The 18,965-nt window shown below is 35.4% G+C and overlaps 1 protein-coding gene across 10 annotated transcripts in view; it reads left to right on the top strand.

Annotated features, from left to right (window-relative positions):
• KDM6A (lysine demethylase 6A) overlaps positions 1-18,965 on the top strand; it is a 209,424-nt gene that overhangs the window by 68,909 nt on the left and 121,550 nt on the right. For all 10 annotated transcript variants that reach the window (XM_025857363.2, XM_025857360.2, XM_025857365.2 and 7 more), the window contains one exon: positions 7,964-8,013. In XM_025857363.2, coding sequence (XP_025713148.1) covers positions 7,964-8,013 — 50 coding nt within the window. The remainder of the gene's footprint in view (positions 1-7,963; positions 8,014-18,965) is intronic.

Here is an 18,965-nt window from a genome sequence, read left to right as displayed (position 1 = left end):
TATATGTGATGGACCTTAGGAGCAGTGTAATAGAAATTATATGTAAGTATCTGTAAATATGTTTGGCAAATTATAGGTAAGGATAATCACCAAGTTAAGTTAATTACTTAGAAAATTAAGTAGCAAATTACCTCAGAGTACCCATCAAAATTATAAAAAGAGAAATTATGAGGTAAGAGACTTGGGAGATAGTGAGAATTCCTAAAGTAAAACAGTTAGTTGAAGGAGATACAGTAATTATTCATTCCTGATATTAGCATGATAACCTTGAAAATTTAAAAAATAGTTTTTTTATGGTTCATGTTGAACTGGAAGTTTTCTCTGAAGTTCCTGCCAGTGATCGATTTGTTTTCTCCCTTTCCTCCTTCCTTCAAGTAATTTGTCATTTTGTTGCATTGTCTGTCACTTTTGGACAAAATAAAGTTTGGTTGTTTTAGTTACTCAGCAGTTACAGATGGCTAGGGCAGGTTTCGTGCCAAGAGTTGCTAATGTGAAGAAGTCTTATTAAGTCAGAGTTGGTGAGCTCTCTGTCTTCTCTTTGTCATTCTTGGGTGGAATTATAATACCCTGTCCTAGGATCTATAAAGTATAAGAACACAGAGTGCATATTTTCCAATAATAGATCTTGAGTTTGGCTTCTTTAAAAATTACCATTATTTTGACGTTTGCATGGTTCTCCTCTTTATTGTTGTAGCTGTTAGAACTGAAGGTTGTGATTCTTTTTTTTATTTTAAAGATTTATTTATTTATTTGAGAGTGAGCATGTGCACACACAAGTTGGGAGAGGGGCAGAGGGAGAGGGACAGAAGGAATCCCAAGCAGACTCCCTTCTGAGTGTGGAGCCCTAACGTGACCCCAGGCTCCATCCCACGACCTCGACCCATGAGGTCATGACCTGAATCAAAATCACAAGTCAGGCGCTTATCCGACTGAGCCACCCAGGCAACCCCTGAAGGTTGTGATTCTTTTAAGAGTGTACTTTTTTTTTTTTTAAAGATTTTATTTATTTATTTGATAGAGGGAGAGAAAGAGCACACAAGCAGGGGGAGCAGCAGAGGGAGAGGGAGAAGCAGGCTTTCCGCTGAGCAGGGAGCCCAATGTGGGGCTCAATCCCAGGATGCTGAGATCATGACCTGAGCCGAAGGCAGCCAATTAACCAACTAAGCCACCCAGGAACCCCTAAGAATGTACTCTTTGTATAAAACTCCTTTCAGATAGAGTCATTGGAATTAGTTTGCCCTGTATATATTTTTGCTATACAATACAAATTTGTGTTGAGATAGTAAAATAAAATGAAATAAAAATCCAAAATACTGACCTATACAGGCATAAAATATCATAGACTGAATATTATGTATCTCTCTGAAAACCCATTACAGTCAAGGTGATTATTCATACATTGTCATTGCATTCAGTTATTGCACCCTATTTCTGTGTATAACTTCATTTAAATGTATTCAGTGGTTTTCAGACTATGATATATATGTTAAAAAATGTCACCAGTACCTCCACTCCTTCCATTGCAATTTGGGAATCACCAGTTTTGTTTAGTTCACTGATGGTCTAGAATTAGAAAATGCAATTGGGAAGTATCCAAGAAAGCAAAAATAGTGACCATAACCCAGGTTGTCAGAAGCCTATGTCTGGGCAATAAGCACAAGTTACAGTAGCTTCAAGAACCAGAGAGCTGTAGCAGAACACATTGAAGGAGCACAAAGAAGACATATACTTTGTGTCTCTTATAGTAAGCCAGATGTGAGATAATAAAGACCTTGAGGAGTATATTATTTTTTTAAGATTTTACTTATTTATTTGAGAGAGAGAGAGAGAGAGAGCGTGAGTGTGAGCAAGGGGAGGAGCAGAGGGAGAGGGAGATAATCTCCAGCAGACTCTGTGCTGAGCAAGGAGCCTGACGTGGGGTTCGATCCCACCACCCCAAGATCATGACCTGAGCTGAAACCCAAGAGTCGGATACTTAACCGACTGAGCCACCCAGGCACTCCAGGTATATTAATTGAATAATGACAAGTAGTAAAGCTGAGATTTCAGTGTGTCCATTAATTTGACTTGAAGGCCTCAGTGAAGGTGCTGATGTAGCAGTAAAAGGATTTGTTTCTTTGCTTTTCCAACTTTCTGTCTGCTTGAATCTGTAATATTAAATCTTTGCAAAGGTGTGGAGAGAAGGGGAGATGGGAACAAAGGTCTGTTGTGGATGCTGTTCACTGGGTTTCCCAAGTGTTAGCATGTATTTAATAGGTAGTAATGCTACATTTAAAGGAAAAGATGTGTTTCAGGTAGTCACGATTTGCGAAGGCAGAAAGGTGCTAGTGAGCTGAGTACATTAGTCATTTATATAAAATGAAAGTTAATATAAGCTCTCTGAGATATCATTTATCCCAGGGTATAAATATAAACTTTCAGTCCAGCCTCAGATAACAAAGCAAAATAAATCAAAGAAAGCTATTGACCTAATAACTTTAGGCAACCACAGCCTCTTCTGGCCTAAAGATGGCAGTCAGTGCAACTGACAGATTTGAAGAATGTCAAAGAAGGACATACTTTTCCTTCTTTCCTTTTCCTTCCATACCCATAGACTCATCCACTAGCCACTAACCCTTGTGTTATACATTGGGCTAGGGGTGAAAACAGAAATGCTGACTTTTGCCTGCAGTTAGTACATAGTCTAATATTAGTAATACAGACTGAATTTTAAATCTTTTTCTTCCTTGCATTTCCATCGTATCTAACTCTGCAGAAGGCTCCCCTTTTTTGGCAAGGCCATCACCTTTGAACTACATTGTTGTTTCTTTTCATCCTGTGCTGCATATGTGAACTTGTCATCAGGCACACCCTCTTTCTCTTGTTTTGACAATCTTAACTCAAAGCCATAATACTTGCAAGCATGCTGAAGTCTCTGTTATCTACTAAATCTGTCTTAACTCTCCTTACTCCCTCACTGTATTCTCTGGAAATAAATCTCTATTTAATTCCAAACAAATTATAATAAGGCTTTGAACTTCTTTTTTTATTCTTCAGTTACACCTTATTTTACTGAAAAACTCTTTAGGCTGCTTGTGACCTATAAGGAATTAACTTGAATTAAATGGCTTGATGTCTACGTATCATCAGGGAAATGCAAATCAGAACCCCAATGAGATACCACCTCACACCTGTCAGAATGGCCAAAATCAACAACACAAGAAATAATGTGTTGGCGAGGATGGTGGAGAAAAAGGAACCCTTGTGCATTGTTGGTGGGAATGCAAACTGGTGCAGCAACTCTAGAAAACAGTATGGAGCTTCCTTAAAAAGTTAAAAATAGAACTGTCCTATGATCCAGCAATTGCACTACTGGGTATTTACTCCTAAAATATAAAAACACTAATTCAAAGGGATATACATGCATCCCCATGTTTATTGCAACCTTATGTACAATAGCCAAACTATATTTATAATAGCCAAACTATGGAAGCAGCCCAAGTGTCCATCAATAGATGAATGGATAAAGAAGATGTGTTATCTATAGACAATGAAATATTATTCAGCCATGAAAATGAACGAAATCCTGCCATTTGCAACAGCATGGGTAGAACTAAGGCATATAATGCTAAGCAAAAAAAGTGAAAGACAAATACCATATGATTCCATTCATATGTGGAATTTAAGAAACAAAACAAACGAGTGAAGGGAACAAAAAAAGAGAGAGGCTAACCAAAAAACAGACTCTTAATTATAGAGAACAAACTGATGGGACCAGAAGGCAGGTGGGTGGGGGATAGGTGAAATAGGTGACAGGGATTAACAAGTACACTTAACATGATGAAAAAAAATGGCTTAATGTCACAGTCTTTTAGGAAGTGGTGAGAACGCAGGTTTACCTAAAGCTGCTACTTTTCCCACTATATCCTGTTGCCTTCCTGGGGGCTCTCATTTGATAATGTTGACCATTTCCTAATTTTAACATAAGTACACTTATTTTAACATTTATATGAATAATATGTTCACTGTTTAAAGAAAAATATTAGAAGATAAATAACCATAAAAGGTAAACAGCCTGAGAGCAGGAGCCATATGTTTGTTCACATCTCTATTTCACTGTATCTAGCTTGGTGCTAGCCACTTAATACTTAAGAAATATTACGTGAATGCATTAATGACCCATTGGTATTTTATCATCGAGAGGCACTTGTTTTTAAACATTTCTGATGCAGATCTTTGGAGACTTTTCTATTACAATAAATTTTCAACATTTGAAAATTGAGTTAAACTCTGCAACTTTCTTTAACCTGGTGTATCATGTTAATTTCTCCATCTGAGAAACACACGTCGTAACATTTCAATTTCCTATATAGTATCTATTTTATAGGTAGAAGAATTCTCTGTTGGATGTGTAGACTATTTCTCTCCTTTTTTGGTACTAACATAATCACTATATTGTCCATTCTTGTAGCTAAATCTTTGCACACATCCATGTTTATGTTTTTAGAAGGAATACCCTTGATGTGGTAGGCTTACAGAGCGAAAATGTGTGTGTGTGTGTGTGTGTGTGTGTGTGTGTATAGTTAATCCTTGAACAACATGGGTTTTAACTGCAAAGGTCCACTTATATGTGGAACTTTTTCAGTAAATACAGTACAGTACTGTAAATGTATTTTCTCTTAGAATTTTCTTAACATTTTATTTTTTCTGGCTTACTTTATTATAAGAACATAGTATATAATACATGTAACATACAAAATATGTGTTAATTGACTGTTCTTGTTGTGAGTAAAGCTTTAGGTCAACAGTAGGCTAGTAGGCAAGTTTTTGGGGAGTTGAAAGTTATGTGTGAATTTTCTACTGTGTTGTGCAAGGGTTAACTGTATTAAAACTTTTGACAGTGCTAAATTATGCTACAAAAAAGTTTTACTAATTTATACTTATAGCACTAGTAGAATGATAAAACTGCCTATTTCCTTAAATTTTTGCCACTTTTGTCTATTTCCCTTCCTTATCATAACTGAGTATTAACCATTATTTAATTTTATCATTTTCATATATGAAGAGTTGTATAGCACGATTATGAAGTTAAAGGACAGATGACTATGTGTAGTACCCTCTCCCTTCTGTATGGGTGATTCTTTTATCCTTGATAATTTCCTTGTTTGTTTCCTCCTCTTCTATCTTCATGAGGTAAAGGGCAAAATAAAGGAGATTGTGTGAGAAAGATTATAGAACACTTAAGTTGTTATAATAATCTTTATTTTTTTAATCTAAAAGACTAAATGGGCTTATTTAAAAATGAAATCTCAAAATTATGAAAAAATAATTTGAAGTCTGTTAATAAATAAAGTTGTTTCCCAGGATTAAAAAGATCTGAGCTTTTGAAACTGGTTGATAGAGAGTGGATATTAGTATGTTTGGGCACACCATTCTTTGTTAAGCAAAAGAATAAGTGGCAAAAGAAAATGACAGTCTTGCCTGAAGTATTGTTAAAAAGATTTCCTAGTGGGATGAAGAAGGACTTCTTGAACTGATAGAGAACTCAGGGATCACAAAGTGAAGATTAGATGATTTAGGGAAGGAAGAGCCTAGTAAGATAATATGCTACAGTCATTGTGAAAAAGGTTTTAAGCATTATAAGGATGTCCCAAAAAATGATTTCCCTTATTGTCTGTTAAGGACTTTAGAAAAGTCTAGTTACAGTGGACTGGGAATTCTTTTTCATGGATACGTAACTGGCTTAGAGATTTGAAATGATAACTTTGCTTTGGTTAGAAGGATTTCACTAGAGAGACTCTGGTGATGGGTACTTGTATAATCTTTAGAGTTTTAATGATTTATTTGGATTAGGAATCATAAAATATGTTAAGATCTTTTCTTAAAATAGGATGCTAGGCCTAATGGGGTAAAGTATAATTGGAAAGGTATCAAATGCTCATGGAAGGAATGTCTCACTTACAAATCTGTACTTGAACTTTGGAGCATTTACTTTTTTGACTTTGAATTTGAGGTTTCATATTTATTTCTTGGTTCACCATATAGTAGTACGGATGCCATCTTTCTCCCAGCTGATAGTCACATAGGCTTCTTGGACCTCATGTTTCATTTACTTTGGAGGACACCATACTATCTCTTTAAGGGCTCCTCCCAATTCTAAAATGGGAATTTTATGAAGTCATATAATATATATTATTAGGTTATTAGAAACATGCCTTCCAAGGTTGTTGGAATCCTAGAACATCATTGAAAGGGCAGTCTAGATTTAATATGGTGAGTGCACCAAATTGTTAGGGACCCTGACTTCTATTGGTTAGGATGATTTTAGGTACAAAAGCAAAGACCTGATTCTAGCTAAAATAATAAGCAAATTGGTTGCCTCCCATAACTGGAAGTTCATAGGTGAGTTGTATACTGGGCCAAGTTTGAGGTCTAGAAGTATCCAGCTACTTTCCATTTGTTTCCTCTGCTCTCTTCTATGGGCTTCATACTAAGAATAGTTCCTTTGTTGTGGCATTTAGTGATATATAGGTTTCTTTGTTTTCCCATCCAGCAGTAGGGGTAGAATCCCTTTCCCATGACTGTCATTTATAAATCAGTGATGATTTCTGGACACAAACCTTGTTTGACTCTTCTCTTCCAGCTAGAATGGTAAGTTGGATTGCTTTTCTTTTTAGAAGACCATTAATCAGTGACCTTTATGAGCTAGCAACAATCATGTGTGAAGAAGTAGAAAATGCAGGATGGTTTGCAATCAACTTTTCACTAGAACTGGACATATTTCTAAATGTTGGTTGGCATCATCTTTATGCCAAAAAAGATGAACATTATTTAAATAAGTTGTTCAGATATATGATGATGTTTTTGGGTAATGCTTCTCTAATTTGAACATGTTTACAAAGTTTTCTGCATTGTATTCACATATATTTTGGCTGTTTACTAATAAACACTATGAAAGCATTACACATGCAGTTCTAGAAAATGCTAATTTGCATTTCCCCCCATTTTTATCATTATAAAATTTTACACTTACTAAATCTTTATTTGAAATATCTAAGTCTTTTTTTAAATTGAGGTATACTTGATATATAACATTAGTTTTAGGTGTTGTATAATATAATGATTCAATGTATATATTGCAGAATGAGCACAATAAGTCTAGTTAACATCCATCACCATACATAGTTAAAAAATTTTTTTTCTTGTGATTAGAACTTTTAAGATCTACTCTCAGCAACTTTCAAATATGCAATACAGTATTATTAACTGCAGTCACTATACTGTACATTACATCCCCATGACTTATTTATTGCTCAACAGTTTTTTAAAAAGGACTCTCTCTACCAATTCTAATGTGTATATATAATTTTTAGTTTACTTTTTTAACCTCCTCACTGAGTTTTCGGATTGACTGGAACTATAATTTTTTTCACAGCCTTTTATGCCTCGTGGTATATTTTAGGGGTATGGGATGCCCTATTTTGGAATTGAGTTGGAGTAAGTTAATTGTGGGCTGGATTTTTTTGTTGTTATTGATTATATGAAAGGAAACATCACAAAAGAAATACTCATTTTGCTCTTTGAGGTGGTTGAGCTCTTGGTCATTCTTAGAAGTGAGATCCCTTGTGGGAACAAATAACTCATCACATTCTGAAGTAGAGTTGGAAAATCTTAATCCTTTTATCAGATTTGGTCTGTGAGGAAGGTCATGTTGATTCAAGAGGTAGCCTAGATCTGTTAAAGATTAGGTCTGAGATATGAACAGTTTTACATTTTTGAACTCCTGTATATTTGATATTTGTTACTGTGTCTGACTATGATGAGGAGGGGGAGGGCCCAGATGTCTAAATTGTTTGGTCTTAAACATCACTCTCTGTTGGATGGTGGTGGGTATGATGGGAAGCTTGTGATATTTCTTAAAACTTGGATTATTGATTTTGAAATGGGACGTAGTTGCGACTCATACTTATTTTCCCTCTTTCAGCGTTATCTGCATACCAGAGGTACTACAGTTTACAATCTGACTACTGGAAGGTTAGTGAACATTTGCATGTCTCTTTCCTGTTTATTTTTTGGGCCAATTACTACTGGCTATGCTCAAAATGAATTGTTTCCTTTTTTTGTTTTGTAAATTACTTTAAAAACACTATAAGGAAAGAGGTTTGGAAAGGAAAATGTTCTTTGTATTATCTTGTATGAACCACCTTGTATTTTATTAAAAGAGAGAGATTACTCTGACACAGTTTATTGGCCAAAGATGATCCTAAGTGTAAGAATTTAAAAGCAAGTAAAACCAAACGGCAACAAAATGATTGTTTGTTTGTTTTTTGTCTTAAGTTGTTACCTGGGAATAAAAGAAGGCTTTTATTGGATGTATAAGATGGGTGTATAAGACTGAAAAGGCAAGGAACAATGGGAAAATTATAATAGACATCTTTCTTAGTACAGTCTGTCTATAATTGGAGCTCTGAGGACAGCTGAACCTAACCATTTCTTAAAAGACCTGCCTAAATGAAGAACTGTGAGTCATCCATTTTCTTAGTTTAAGCAGTTCATAAAGTTACCTGGGCAGGTTAATCTTCACGTCATATTTATTTTTAAGCATAAGTTTATTGAAGAGTGGGATTTCTTTATCTAAATTGCCATTTTAGATTTTTAGGGTATATTTTATTTTTCCATCACCTAGTTTTAATCTTTCTTTTCGATTTGTAGAAGTTTTAACAATATATTTCGGTAATTTAAAAAATGTATTGAAAATATCTTTTCCAGTCTGTGGCTTTTTACTTTTAAAAGCTTGTTGAAGTATAATTTTTACATAGCATAAAATTCAACTGTTTTAACTATGCAGTTCAGTGACTTTTAGTAAATTTTCAGAGTTGTACAACCATAACCACAGTCTTATTCTAGGACATGTTCATCTCCCCATAATGAAACCTCATGCCCAACCTCTGGCAGGTACTTTCTGTCTCTGTGTATTTGTATTTTCTGGATATTTCATATACATGGAATCGTTTTTTTTTTTTTTTTTGTGACTGACTTCTTTCACTTAGCATATGTTTTCAAGGTTGATCCATTTGTAGCATGTATTAAAATTTTTTTTTTATTATCTAATGTTCCATTGTATGGATATACCACATTGTATTCATTCATTAGTTGTTGGGCATTTTAGTTGTTGTCACTTTTTGGCCATTGCGAGTAATGCTGCCATGAACATTTGTGTTGTACAAGTTTTGTGTGGACATAGATTTTCAGTTCTTTGGGGTAGATGGCCAGGAGTGGAAATGCTGAGTTGTCAGGTAAATCTATGTTTAACATTTTAGGAAACTGTTTCCCAGAGTGGCTATAATGTTTTACATTCTCGCCAGCAATGTAGGAGGGTTTCAGTTTCTCCATGTCTTGTCAGCACTTGTAATTATTCAGTTTTTGAGTGTAGCCACCCTAGTGGGTGTGAAGTAGCATCTTATTACGGTTTTTATGTCCCATTTTTCAAATGACTGATGATGTTTAGCATCTTCTTATGAACATATTGGCTATTTTCTTCCGTGAAATGCCTGTGCAAACCCTGTGACCATTTTATATATATATATATATATTTTTTTTTTTTTTTTTTTTAAATAACTTGTCAGAGTTCTTTATACATTCTGGATACAATCTCTTATACGTAATTTGCAAATATGTTTTCAGAGTATGTGGCTTGTATTTTAACTTTCTTAGTAGTATATTTTGATGTGCAAAAAATGTGAATTTGATGCTGTCCATTTTTCTCAACTTTTTCTTTTATTGTGCTTTTAGTGTTGCACATAAGAAATCTTTGCCTAACGCAAGGTTATGAAGATTTATTCCATAGTTTATTCAAACCAGTTGCTTCATTATTTGCCTTTACAGATAGTACTGTAATAGTAGTAAAAGTGTCTTTTCATATTTTTGTTAGTGATTCTTTGGTGTATAGGTGGGATCCTTTATAGGGTAAGTGTTAAATACAGCTCCTTTGGGAGTGCTGATTTCCCCTTGGTCTTAACCAAGAAAGTTTATGTCAGCAGGCTTTTTGTATCTGATAGGTGAGAAATGGTGTTTATTGTTGTTTTAATTTGCATTTTCTTAATTGTTAGCAAGGTTGAGTTTTTTGAAATTGAAGTTTAAAGACTATTTCTTTTTCTTTGAAATATTTGTTCATACCTCTTGCCTAATTTTCTATTATTGGGTGGGCCATTGTTTTATTTTTCTGTTTTATATACCTGTATTTTGTAGGAAGTATTTATCCTTTATCTGCAATACAACAAGTTGCAGTTTGCCATTTGTTCTGCTTTGCTTTTGTGTATTTGTTTTGCCCATGTGGAAGTCTTTTATTTCTTTGTAGTCAAATTCATCAGTCTTTTCCTATTTTGAGTTCTACGACACGTTTTTTTCCTTGTTCCCAGGTGTTAGAAAAATTCACCCACATACTCTTTTAGTACTTAAATGTTTTTTATTTTTATTTTTTAATTTAAATCTCTGATCCATTTGAGATTTAATTTATCCTTGATTTGTAGTGTGAGGAACATTTAAGTTTATCTTTTTCCTTATGGTTAATTATCCCAACACAGTGTATTGTTAAAAAATCTATCTTTTCCTCCACTAATTTGAGATGTCTTAATATGCTAAATTTTCACGTGCAGTTTTGTCCGCTTATGGGTTTTCTGGTCTATTTTATTAGTCTGTTTATGAACTAATTACCATACTATTTACAGAAATTTTATGATATATTTTAATATGTGGTAGCACTCTGGTACCCTTTCTCATTGTTCTTGTTTTTAGGATTTCCTTGACTGTCCTTTCTTGGTTGTTTTTCCAGATTAATTAATTGTTTAGCTCCACAAAAATACCAGATTTTTTTTTGCACCGGCTTTTTTGAGGTATAGTTTACATTATTTTAAGCGTATAAGCTTGCTGTGTTTCAACAGTTTATATGAGGTTGTGTAACCATTACGACAATTAAGATACAGAATGTTTCCGTCATTCAGTGTTCCCTTGTGCCCCTTTTACAGTTGATGCCCATTCTTGCTTGACCCGTGATCCCTGGCTGTTAGTTATTTGCTTTCTATATCTCTAGTTTTGCCTTTTCTGGAATGCCTCAAAACTGGATCCAAGCAGCGTGTATTCTTTTGTTTTTGATGTTTTTCATTTAGCGTGCTAGTTTTAAGACTCATTCATGTTGTGTGTATCAGTATTGTGTTCTTTTTAATCTTTAAGTAGTATTTCATAGAATGATTCTTCCACAGTTATTCCATTTATCATTTGCTAGACATTTCTGTTGTGTCCAGCTTTAGGTAAATATAAATGAAATTCTGTGAACATTATTTGTCTTTGTGTGGACATAGGCTTTCATTTTTCTTGGTATATGTACCTAGGATTTGGAAATACTGGGTCACATTGCAGTTGTAGGTTTAATTGCCAAACTGTTTTCCAAAGTGGCTGTACCATTTTACATTCCAGCTAGCAACGTTTGATTTCCCAGTTCTACCTCTTGGCTAGTACCTGGTATTGTCAATCTCTTAACTTTAGGCATTCTAGTAGGTAAGTGGTGGTTTTTCATCTTGTTTTTTTTTTAAAGATTTTATTTTATTTTTATAAATATGGAAAAGGGTACCAGAGTGCTGCCACATATTAAAATATATCATAAAATCTCTGTAAATAAAATAGTATGGTAATTAGTTCATAAACAGACTAACAAAATAGACCAGAAAACCCATAAGTGGACAAAACTGCACGTGAAAATTTAGCGTATTAAGACAACATCTCAAATTAGTGGAGGAAAAGATAGATTTTTTAAGAATACATTGTATTGGGATAATTAGCCATAAGGAAAAAGATAAACTTAAATGTTCCTCACACTGTAAATCAAGGATAAATTAAATCTCAAATGGATCAGAGATTTAAATTAAAAAATTAAAAATAAAAAAAAATCAAGTACTAAAAGAGTATGTGGGTGAATTTTTCTAACACCTGGGACAAGGAAAAAGCCTGTCCTAGAACTCAAAATAGGAAAAGACTGATGAATTTGACTACAAAGAAATGAGAGGGAACACAAGCAGGGGGAGTGGGAGAGGGAGAAGCAGGCTTCCCACCAAGCGGGGAGCCCGATGCAGGGTTCGATCCTGGGATACTGGGATCATGACCCGAGCCGAAGGTGGACGCTTAACCAACTGAGCCACCCAGGCGCCCTTCTTTTGCTCATTTTTAACTTCTTTTTTTGTTTTAATAGAGTTGTATGGGCTATTCACATATTCTGGAGGAAGCCCTTTGTCAGATACATGTTTTGGAAATACTTTCTCACTGTCTGTGGCTTGCTGTCCTCCCCCCCCCCCCCCCGCCCCCCAGTTGTGCCTTTGCAAGAGCAAATCTGAAACTGTTCCCTGTATTCAGAACACAGGGAGAGACCAGTGAAAGGGGCTGGCCCACTCCAGGTTGGTAGATGGCACTTTTAATGAGCAAAGGAATCTTACGGATGAGGCTTGTTTTGGGCGGCAGCAAGATAAATGGATGGATCCCTGAACCCATCTGCCAAATCTTACAAGTTTATAAAGAGGCCTTAACTGGGCTTAGTCACACATACTGTGCAAGTGTTCTTTTCAATGGCATTCCCCAACAATAATTTTCAGATTTGCTGTTTTCTGTTATAACTCTATTTTCCTTTTAATAACTCTAGAACTGGTAATGAATTATACCCTCTTTTGTTCCTGATATTTTTGTTTTTGATCAGCCTGGCTAAAGGTTTATCAGTTGTATTGATCTTTGCAAAAATCTTTGTTCCATGGATTTTTTCTTTTTTCAGTATTGTTTTTCTGTTATATTTCATTGATTCCTGATTGTCTTTCTTTGTTCTGCTTACTTTGTGTTTAATTTTCTCTTACTTAGGTAGAAGCTTAGATGATTGATTTTCTGTCTTTTCCCCCTAATATAAGTATTTAAAGGTGTCTATTTTTGTTAGCATTGCTTTAATTGTGTCCCACAATTTTTTATAGTTTGTATTTTTGTTACCATTTATTTGAAAATGTCTTCTGCTTTCTCTTTCTTCTGACCTATGGGTTATTTGGATACATGTTATATAATTTCAAAATACTTGGGTTATTTTAGATATCTCACTGTTAGTGATTTCTTTTTCTTTCTTCTTTTTTTTAATTTTATTTATTTGACAGAGAGAGAGAGACAGTGAGAGCAGGAACACAGGCAGGGGGAGTGGGAGAGGGAGAAGCAGGCTCCCTGCTGAGTAGGGAGCCCTGGGATCATGACCTGAACGGAAGGCAGACACCTAAAAGGCAGACGCTTAACCAACTAGGCCACCCAGGCGCCCCTCATTGTTAGTGATTTCTAATTCTATTTTATTTGTATAACATACTTTGTATGATTTTATTCTTTTGAAATATATTAAGACTTTTTTATTGGTTCAACACTTGAAAACAGCCGCAGGATTTGCATATGTTTGTATTATGCTGTAAACATCAGGTAAAGGCAGTTGATAGTGTTTTTCAAATTTCTGTCTTTGATGGTTTTTATCTTAGTCATTTGCTGAGAGTTACCGCTTATGATTGTGGAATTGTCTTTTAATTTTGCCCTTTTTAAAAAAATAAATTTTGAAATTTTCTTACTAGTACATATACATTTGTGGTATTTTTACCTGTTGAATTGACCCTTTTGTCTTTATAAAATATTATTTTTACCTCTGGTAATCACTTTTGTCTTGACATGTGTTTTATCTCATTTTAATATAGACAGTCTGTCCTTCTTAGGCTTGTTATTTACATGATATATCCTTTTCCTCTTCTTTCCAACCTGTTGGTATCTTTATATTTACAATTCTTTTATAGATAACTTATAAATGGGTCTTGCTTTTTTTAATGCAGTCTGAAAATCTGTTTTTTTACTTGCACTGTTAAATCATTCACAGTAATGTACTCATTTATATGATTGGGTTTGCATCTTTAATTTGATTTTTCCTTTTCTGTTTGTCCTCTCAGTTTCTTGGTCTTATTAGGTTCTTCCTTACCTACTTTCCCTACCCCTTTTTGATATTTGAATCTGTTCTACAATTTCACTTTACTTTTCCTATTGTTCATTTCAGCTCTTTTCATTATTCGTTCACTGGATTATAGTATATACCTTAAGGTTTTCACAATCAAGTCTCAGTTAATATTGTATCAATTTACATAAAATATGGAAAGTTTGCAATTACTTAAGTCCACTTCTTACCCATCCAATTCCTTTATATGGTTGTTATTACATCTATTAAATTTACATTATTAAATCCACAAGATGATGTTCTTTTGCTTTGAAAAGACCCATATATTACAGTGTTAATAGTAACGGTTTGTATTTACCCATATGGTTACCATTTCTGATACTCTTCATTACTTTCTGTGAATCATTTCCATGTACTATCATTTTGTTTTAGGCTGAAGAACTTCGTTTAGCATTTCTTATAGTAAAGATCTGGCAGAAATGAATTTCTTTTATCTGAAAATATTTTTTTGACTTCATTTTTAAAGGGCATTTTTGCTGGTTATGGAATTATGGCTTGGCTTGCCTTTTTAAAGTGAAGTTCTACCTCCTTGCCTTCCTCTTTCTGATGAGAAATCAGCTCTTAATTGAACCACTGTCCCTGAACACAATTTGCTTACTTCTTTCATGATTTGCTTGCTACCTTTGGCTTCCTATAGATTGATCATGATAAATCTCTGCATGATCATCTTCATATTTATCTTCCTGGAGCATTTTGAATTTGCATTAAATAGGGAAAATTTTTGTTGTTATTTCTTCAAATAATTTTTCATTCTCTTTCCTTCTGGGGATCCAATTCCATGTAGGTTAGATAATTTGCTTTTATATAAATGTCCCTGAAGGGTTCTTATTTTTTTCCTTTTCTCTGTGGTCTTCACATTGGATACTTTTTCTATTTTGAAGTTTATTCTTCTCTTTCCTTTGTTGTCATTTAATTATTAGTTCAGTCCACTGAATTTTATTTCAGATATTATATTTTTCAGTTACAGATTTTCCATTGGGTTCCCTTTTTATCATTTCTCCTTTGTTGAGATTTCCTGTCTTTTTAATAATGAGCATGTTTTGTTGATGATAATTAGAATAGCAACTGTAAAATCCTTGTCTGCCATTTTCTTTTTTTTTTTTAAATTTTTTATTATTATGTTAATCACCTTACATTACATCATTAGTTTTTGATGTAGTGTTCCATGATTCATTGTTTGTGCATAACACCCAGTGCTCCACGCAGAATGTGCCCTCTTTAATACCCATCACCAGGCTAACCCATCCCCCCCCCAGAGCCCTCAGTTTGTTTTTCAGAGTCCATCCTCTCTCAGGCTTTGTCTCCCCGTCCGACTTACTCCACTTCATTCTTCCCCTCCTGCTATCTTCTTCTTCTTTTGTCTTAATATATATTGCATTATTTGTTTCAGAAGTACAGATCTGTGATTCAACAGTCTTGCACAATTCACAGCGCTCACCATAGCACATACCCTCCCCAATGTCTGTCACCCAGCCACCCCATCCCTCCCACCACCCCCACCACTCCAGCAACCCTCAGTTTGTTTCCTGAGATTAAGAATTCCTCCTATCAGTGAGGTCATATGATATATGTCTTTCTCTGATTGACTTATTTCACTCAGCATAACACCCTCCAGTTCCATCCACATCGTTGCAAATGGCAAGATCTCATTCCTTTTGATGGCTGCATAATATTCCATTGTGTATATATACCACCTCTTCTTTATCCATTCATCTGTCGATGGACATCTTGCCTCTTTCCACAGTTTGGCTATTGTGGACATTGCTGCTATAAACATTGGGGTGCACGTACCCCTTCGGATCCCTACATTTGTATCTTTGTGGTAAATACCCAGTAGTGCAATTCCTAGATCATATGGCAGCTCTATTTTCAACTGTTTGAGGAACCTCCATACCGTTTTCCAGAGTGGTTGCACCAGCTTGCATTCCCACCAACAGTGTAGAAGGGTTCCCCTTTCTCCGCATCCCTGCCAACATCTGTCGTTTCCTGACTTGTTAATTTTAGCCATTCTGACTGGTGTGAGGTGGTATCTCATGGAGGTTTTGGTCTGGATTTCCCTGATGCCGAGCGATGTTGAGCACTTTTTCATGTGCCTGTTGGCCATTTGGATGTCTTCTTTGGAAAAATGTCTGTTCATGTCTTCTGCCCATTTCTTGATTGGATTATTTGTTCTTTGGGTGTTGAGTTGGATAAGTTCTTTATAGATTTTGGATACTAGCCCTTTATCTGATATGTCATTTGCAAATATTTTCTCCCATTCTGTCGGTTGTCTTTTGGTTTTGTGGACTGTTTCTTTTGCTGTGCAAAAGCTTTTTATCTTGATAAAATCCCAATAGTTCGTTTTTGCCCTTGCTTCCCTTGCCTTTGGCGATGTTTCTAGGAAGAAGTTGCTGCGGCTGAGGTCGAAGAGGTTGCTACCTGTGTTCTCCTTTAGGATTTTGATGGACTCCTGTCTCACGTTTAGGTCTTTCAACCATTTGGAGTCTATCTTTGTGTGGTGTAAGGAAATGGTCCAGTTTTATTCTTCTGCATGTGGCTGTCCAATTTTCCCAACACCATTTGTTGAAGAGACTGTCTTTTTTTTCCATTGGACATTCTTTCCTGCTTTGTCAAAGATTAGTTGACCATAGAGTTGAGGGTCATTTCTGGGCTCTCTATTCTGTTCCATTGATCTATATGTCTGTTTTTGTGCCGGTACCATACTGTCTTGATGATGACAGCTTTGTAATAGAGCTGGAAGTCCGGAATTGTGATGCCGCCAGCTTTGCTTTTCTTTTTCAGTATTCCTCTGGCTATTCGGGGTCTCTACTGGTTCCATACAAATTTTAGGATTATTTGTTCCATTTCTTTGAAAAAAGTGGATGGTATTTTGATGGGGATTGCATTGAATGTGTAGATTGCTCTAGGTAGCCTTGACATCTTCACAATGTTTGTTCTTCCAATCCATGAGCATGGAACATTTTTCCATTTCTTTGTGTCTTCTTCAATTTCTTTCATGAGTATTTTATAGTTTTCTGAGTACAGATCCTTTGCCTCTTTGGTTAGATTTGTTCCTAGGTATCTTATGGTTTGGGGTGCAGTTGTAAATGGGATCGACTCCTTGATTTGTCTCTCTTCTGTCTTGTTGTTGGTGTATAGGAATGCCACTGATTTCTGTGCATTGATTTTATATCCTGCTACTTGACTGAATTCCTGTATGAGTTCTAGCAGTTTTGGGGTGGAGTCTTTTGGGTTTTCCACATACATTATCATATAATCTGCAAAGAGTGAGAGTTTGACTTCTTCTTTGCCGATTTGTATGCCTTTGATTTCTTTTTGTTGTCTGATTGCTGTGGCTAGGACTTCTAATACTATGTTGAATAGCAGTGGTGATAGTGGACATCCCTGCCGCGTTTCTGACCTTAGGGGAAAAGCTCTCAGCTTTTCCCCATTGAGAATGATATTCGCTGTAGGTTTTTCATAGATGGCTTTTATGATATTGAGGTCTGTACCCTCTATCCCTATACTCTGAAGAGTTTTGATCAAGAAAGGATGCTGTACTTTGTCAAATGCTTTTTCTGCGTCTATTGAGAGGATCATATGATTCTTGTTCTTTCTTTTGTTAATGTGTTGTATCACGTTGATTGATTTGCGGATGTTGAACCAGCCTTGCAGCCCGGGGATAAATCCCACTTGGTCACGGTGAATAATCCTTTTAATGTACTGTTGGATCCTATTGGCTAGAATTTTGGTGAGAATTTTTGCATCCATGTTCATCAAGGATAATGGTCTGTAATTCTCCTTTTTGTTGGGGTCTCTGGTTTTGGGATCAAGGTAATGGTGGCCTCATAAAATGAGTTTGGAAGTTTTCCTTCCATTTCTATTTTTTGGAACAGTTTCAGGAGAATAGGTATTAATTCTTCTTGAAATGTTTGGTAGAATTCCCCTGGGAAGCCATCTGGCCCTGGGCTTTTGTTTGTTGGGAGATTTTTGATGACTGCTTCAATTTCCTTAGTGGTTATAGGTCTGTTCAGGTTTTCTATTTCTTCCTGGTTCAATTTTGGTAGTTGATACATCTCTAGGAATGCACCCATTTCTTCCAGGTTATCTAATTTGCTGGTATAGAGGAGCTCATATATGTTCTTATAATTGCTTGTATTTCTTTGGTGTTGGTTGTGATCTCTCCTTTTTCGTTCATGATTTTGTTGATTTGGGTCATTTCTCTTTTCTTTTTGATAAGTCTGGCCGGGGGTTTATCAATCATGTTAATTCTTTCAAAGAACCAGCTCCTAGTTTTGTTGATCTGTTCTACTGTTCTTTTGGTTTCTTTTTCATTGATTTCTGCTCTGATCTTTATTATTTCTCTTCTGCTGGGTTTAGGCTTTATTTGCTGTTTTTTCTCTAGCGCCTTTAAGTGTAGGGTTAAGTTGTGTATTTGAGACCTTTCTTGTTTCTTGAGAAAGGCTTGTATTGCTATATATTTTCCTCTCAGGACTGCCTTTGCTGTATCCCAAAGATTTTGAGCCGTTGTGTTTTCATTTTCATTGGTTTCCATGAATTTTTTTAATTCTTCTTTAATTTCCTAGTTGACCCATTCATTCTTCAGTAGGATGCTCTTTAGCCTCCATGTGTTTGAGTTCTTTCTGACTTTCCTTTTGTGATTGAGTTCTAGTTTCAAAGCACTGTGGTCTGAAAATATGCAGGGAATAATCCCAATCTTTTGGTACCGGTTGAGACCTGATTTGTGACCTAGGATGTGATCTATTCTGGAGAATGTTCCATGGGCATTAGAGAAGAATGTGTATTCCATTGCTTTTGGATGTAATGTTCTGAATATGTCTGTGAAGTCCATTTGGTCCAGTGTGTCATTTAAAGTCTTTATTTCCTTGTTGATCTTTTGCTTAGATGATCTGTCCATTTCAGTCAGGGGGATGTTAAAGTCCCCCAGTAT

This window comes from Callorhinus ursinus, unplaced genomic scaffold, assembly GCF_003265705.2.
Source record: "Callorhinus ursinus isolate GAN/ISIS: 27379988/994484 unplaced genomic scaffold, GSC_fseal_2.0 scaffold16, whole genome shotgun sequence".
Taxonomy (NCBI): domain Eukaryota; kingdom Metazoa; phylum Chordata; class Mammalia; order Carnivora; family Otariidae; genus Callorhinus; species Callorhinus ursinus.
This window is presented reverse-complemented; position numbering and strand designations above follow the sequence as displayed.